This window comes from Glycine max, chromosome 12 (genome assembly GCF_000004515.6).
Source record: "Glycine max cultivar Williams 82 chromosome 12, Glycine_max_v4.0, whole genome shotgun sequence".
Taxonomy (NCBI): domain Eukaryota; kingdom Viridiplantae; phylum Streptophyta; class Magnoliopsida; order Fabales; family Fabaceae; genus Glycine; species Glycine max.
In genome coordinates, this window is record NC_038248.2 from 38,439,706 (window position 1) to 38,445,588 (window position 5,883).

General features: G+C 30.3%; 1 protein-coding gene across 1 annotated transcript; it reads left to right on the top strand.

Annotated features, from left to right (window-relative positions):
* Nucleotides 1–422: 422 nt before the first annotated feature.
* Nucleotides 423–5,161, top strand: LOC100802937 (protein LIGHT-DEPENDENT SHORT HYPOCOTYLS 10). The gene is made up of 2 exons (XM_003540354.5): nt 423–1,404; nt 4,861–5,161. Exon 1 carries the CDS (start codon nt 834–836, stop codon nt 1,359–1,361), a length of 528 nt encoding a protein of 175 aa, XP_003540402.1. The 5' UTR covers nt 423–833; the 3' UTR covers nt 1,362–1,404; nt 4,861–5,161.
* The last annotated feature ends 722 nt before the right edge of the window (nt 5,162–5,883 follow it).

Here is a 5,883-nt window from a genome sequence, read left to right on the forward strand (position 1 = left end):
CTAAATATTTTTGGATCACCATATTATTAATATAAAGTAATAATCGATTTTGTTAAAAATTAACTTTGGTTGAATAACTTAGTTGACTATTTCATAGAACTTCTCATCTCAATTATGTTTCTATCATTTACAAAACTCAAATGAAAATCTTATTTAAGATATTTAAATTTAGCTCAACTCAAATTAATAACATGTTGGTTGTGTTCCTTAAATATATACTTATTAAAGTTTTATTTTTTACTATATGTGTATGAAAAATATTTTACTGTTAGAAAAGAAAAACTCATTTTTCCAATATTTACACCCTCAAAATAGATTAGCTAGATAAGGATATAACTTTGGTTAAAAAAAAAAAAACCTTGGCACTAACCACCACTCCCCTGTAGAAAAGATGAAACCCTTTTTATGTATTTCTTTGTTCACTTGGCCTGGCAAATGTACAGCAATAAAAAGGTGGGTTGTTAGAAGCTAGTCCTATTGGATTGATACAATTAGGGCAATAATGGAAAATCAGGTTCATAATGAGGGGATAAGCTTCATGTGTGTTGACAAATGGCAAACAATGATGGTATGATTATAGGGAAAAATGTATAGTTAAATGCTAATGTCACTAGCGAGAAAAAGGAGTATAAATATGAAAGAGAGAAAGAAAAAGATGATAATAGCTAGAAAGCAGCCAACATGGCCCATAAAACGTCTACTCATTAGCCCAATGACATGATTCCTCTCCCTATTCATTTCACCTAGCTAGCTTTCACCCTCCCCTTTTTAATTCCTTCCCTTTATTATCAATTTACAATCTCTACATCTTCATCATTCATCACCACCACAATATGTCTTCTTCAAGTAGCAAAGATTTTGGAGAAGGATCAAGCTCTCCAACAGATAATTACCAACAGAGTCCAGGGACACTTAGCCGCTATGAGTCTCAAAAGAGAAGGGATTGGAACACTTTTGGTCAGTACTTGAAGAATCAAAGGCCCCCAGTTCCACTCTCACAGTGCAATTGCAACCATGTGTTGGATTTTCTTAGGTATTTGGACCAGTTTGGGAAGACCAAGGTTCACCTTCAAGGGTGCATGTTCTATGGGCAGCCAGAACCTCCAGCACCTTGCACATGCCCCCTAAGACAAGCTTGGGGGAGCCTTGATGCTCTCATAGGGAGGCTTAGGGCTGCTTATGAGGAAAATGGTGGGTCCCCAGAGACTAACCCTTTTGCAAGTGGCTCCATCAGGGTGTATCTCAAAGAGGTTAGGGAGTGCCAAGCCAAGGCAAGAGGTATCCCTTACAAGAAGAAAAAGAAGGCCTCAAATCAAAGCAAGGGAAATGATGAATCATCCTCCACCATGCACTTCTCTTGAACAACATCTTCAGTATCGATCCCTTTGGACCTTTCAAGTCATGGTAATTAATTAATTAACTAATCTTGCTTGCCATCACACTCATGATCATAAACTATGCTTAACTAGGATGATTAACTCAATGCGGTGCTAGGATCTAGTTTTTTTTTCCTAAACGGCATGCTAGGATCTAGTTTTTTTTTTCTAAACGGCATGCTAGGATCTAGTTAATAGCAGTAGTATTGCTTATAAGTTATATGATCATAACCTAAAGCTTGCTAGTATAGTAATTGCACATATGGAATTCAATCTAGGTGCATTATCATTTAGTTTATAAAAATCAGGACTTATAATTTTGGATTCTAGCTAGTAAGTCACAAATATGGATCAGCAAAATCGTAATGATAACTAGTTATCATTAAAACATTAGTGTATCATTGAAAAGTAATGTTTACACAGTTACTTTCAAGTTAAAGAACTAAGAGTTTCACTTGTACGGACTACAATTAATTAGCTTATGAAGCACTGGTTTGGTATATTAATACTTACCCACGAAAGTAAATTTTTCCCTTTTAAGATTCTGCAGATTTTCTGTCCCATGAATTTTCAAAGTGAAATGACATATTCTCTATTAAGTTTCTAAGCATCAAATAACCCAATGATTGAAAGCATTTGATTGATTAAGATTCTACTTAACATTGAAATTATTTATAATATATAAAATTGTAGAAAATCCATGCTTTTTGTAGCCCTTATCTAATTCACTATTATTATACTAACAAAATCATGATTGTATGGAATCTCTTTCGAGTAAATGTTGAAGAGCTTGATGCTAATTATATATTATGTTAACCTTAACAATTTTCCACCATCCTCACCTCCATATACCCTAATTTATTGCTATCTTTGATATATAAGATCTTTCCATGCAAAGGGTGACCGGATATACATGTCTTTTTTCTCCACTTTGTTTTATTACCATGTCAAATACGGATTCAAATATTCTGTCTTCTTTGAATGTCTCCTTTCATGTCCTTTAATAGAAAATTAACACTTTAGTTTTTTTTTTTTAAAAAGCCAGCAAATAGGATAAAGAATATTATTTTTCAATCACATATCAGTTTTCTTTTGTAGAGAGACAAGGAAGAGAATAGGGAATGCAGACATGTAACTTCTGTCGATAATGTACCTTGATTAGATCATGTTGTCTAGCATCTGATTCTGTGGAATGGTACTTATATAATCCTTCCTGAAAATGTTATTAGTGTCATATATGATTTTAATAAGCTTATTATTGTTTGGTTAGGCAAATGCTTGAGCTTTGTGCTTCCTCCCACCATCTCTCACATGTTTTTGTCGATTGTTTATTATTAATTAATTTAAATGGAGCTTTATTAGCAATTTGAATGAGAATTTTTCTTTTTCTTTTTTCTACACTAGTAGATTATATATTGCATATTGAAGACAAGCTCTTGGTTTCAAGTGATTATTCCACTCACTCACACGTAAACTCGTCAAAACTTACTGCACACATGATTCTTTAAGCATATAAAGTATATATATCTAGATTATTGAACTACGTAAAGCTTTGGTGAGGGCTTCTTTAAGCATATATAATGCTTCCTATAATACAACATTCATACAGAAATCATGTGTAGCTTATAGCAAATATCAAGGGAATATTCAGTTTGTACAGCTATTTGTCTGCACAGTCTCTGTCAGTGTGTGGCAGCTGGTGGCATGTTAGGGTTTTCCTTGTATGTATTATGATCAAAGTATGTGAAAACTATTTGTCGGCAGCTTTTTTTGTTGGTAATCTGAGATGTTTTTTTTAGTGGAGTAATCTGATTTTCACTTGTGTTTCCTTCTTCAATGATAATTAAAGAGCCATATGTGGACACACCTCCTACTTAGTTGGTGCTATATCTTTCCCTACCTTCATTTTTTCCCCATCAATAAGTCATAGATTAGGAACTAGTATATTGGATAAGCTTCTTTTTTTTTTTTAATAAGCTTTCCCTACCAAGTGGGTACTACTTGCAACTTGTCTTGTTAGCATTTAATAAAAATATCTTATTTTGGCTTCTGAAAAAGGGGGTAAGTCTTTTTAATAAGTATTCATAAGAGAAAAAGATAAAATGAATTAAAGAGATAATTAAAATAAATTAAACTTCTTTCATAACTTAAAAACATGTTATGTGTCCTAACTTATAAAAAAGTTAAAAGATGTATAAGTTACTTTTAACTTATAAAATATATTTGATTTCTTTTCATTTTTATTTTTGTATAAGTTGTTATTAAAAAATTTATTTAAATTGATTATCCATTTATATTTTTTCATAGAGTATTTATCGTTATCCAGCTTAATTCTAGATGCAATATGTAAGACACCATATTAACAACCTCATCAAACAGACTGTTGCTTGGTAATATGCATGCTTGAATTATTTGATGAATTACTAGGTTATATATTACAGGCCCATGTAGGGTATGCATATCTCTTTTGAAATTTTTAAGTACTGAAATGATATGCGTCAGAACAAACAAAAGCAGTTACGGGGTATTGATGGATAAAGGAATATCTATTATGGCCCATAACCCTAACGGTTGAAGCATTTGAAGAAATCCTTTTTCTTTATTCTTGTATGAGTTAATGATATAAGTACTTGAAAGTTGAAAGTGTAAAGAGCTTTTAAATATTATCTAATGATAAATTATTATTTATAGTAAATTTTCTGAAGTTTATAATAATTATTTAATAATCATATTTATCATAGTTTCTAAGAAATTGACCGTATAACAAAAATTATAATGATGAAAATGTATAGAAATTAAACTTGTAATTATTATATTTTATTTTGGTTAAGTAACAATAAAATGCATGTGTTAAGTTGTCTTATATTATTGGTTAGAGTAAAATTAGACTCAAGTAAAATCTTAAATTTAAGTATTATAAATGAAAAAAATATAATTAATAAGAAAGATTTTACTAAAAATAATCAATTAAATTATTCTATAGAGATTAATTATTATTAAAATGGATGAATATTTTATATTAGTATTACAACCATTCTATAAAAAAAGTCACCTTAAGACACTCTTGGTCTTAATTTGGAGCCTCATGCATCTTCAATGTGATAGGTAAAAAAAAAGTGGATATATAGTTTCACATTGACTAAATATAAATATAAGACTTAAAGTAATGTTTATATAGTCTCACACATTGACTAAATATAAGCCTCATGCATCTTACGTGGGATATAGCCCTATGTCCAACATGAAACATGATTCATTGTCTAATTGAAAGGGTCTTCAAACACTTCTGATTATTCGTCTCATGACGGATATGAATTAGTTTTTCATATATATTAACTGATATATATTTCTCTATATATTTTGTGCTTCTATCATGAATTGTGAGCATAAGGTCACGTAGAGAGAGACAGAGAGATTCGCCTGATCAATTGGACAAAGAAAGAATTATGCATATATATTAAGCCATGATTATATCTCCTTGCAGGATAACGTAGCATACAGTCAAATTGGAGATCCTTTTTACAAGGCACAGTCTATTGGAGGTTCGGTTTCTATTTGGATTGATAATTTGTTGGCATGCCACTCTTTTTAAAGTTGCTCCTTTGTTTACCCAGGAGTTTGTAAGATCCTAGCTGAATAGCATACTCATTAATTATATGACGGTTAGTAATGCCTTGGTTTATCTTTGCATTCAAACTTCTCAGTTGCATATGTACATGCATATATAGTTAGTTTGTCATGTATTTTTCGGATTGGTTCCATTAAAGTGTAAGGTATTTTAATAAGCATATTGCTTTCTTATTAAGTAGGCGCATAAATAATAATAATAATAATAATATATTGCTTTCTTATCATGAAGGTTAGAACCACAGTCTTGAATATATTATTTATTATTAAGTAAAATTTATTAAACTTGATCTCAATTTATTTAATGAAACTTATATAAATATATTATTAACTTTATCATGTTAGAAAACTGTCAAGATCTTTTGTGATTGATCACACTGTCAAGGTACTGAAAACAGATAATTTTAAGAATCTTTGTGCCTAGATAGCAATTTGATTCTAATAGTAAAACTGGAGTATATCAAGGTCTCAAGTTTATTTTTAGTAATCAGAATCTTTTTTATTGGTGTATTTATGTGACTCGTTTCTTTTCATCCTTGTGAAATTGCCTTGTAAGTTTTTTTACCAGGGTTAAAGTACCACTTTTACTTTATTTCTTAATAAAATTTTGATTGTAAAAAAATATATCCACATAAAGAGAAATGGATGCACATAATGTCATTTAAGTACTCTATTAATTTGATTAGGGTGAATATGTATACTGGTAGAAGAAATATTAACAATGCACTCTCTAATGTATTTTTATTATCATTTTTTTATTAGTTAAATTTTATTGAAGATCACTAAGTTTCATTCTTTATTTAATGAGTCTTGTTCACAATTTTATAAATTTTTAATAAGAATGTGTTAGAAGGGACTTGCTAAAAAAACACTCTTCTGT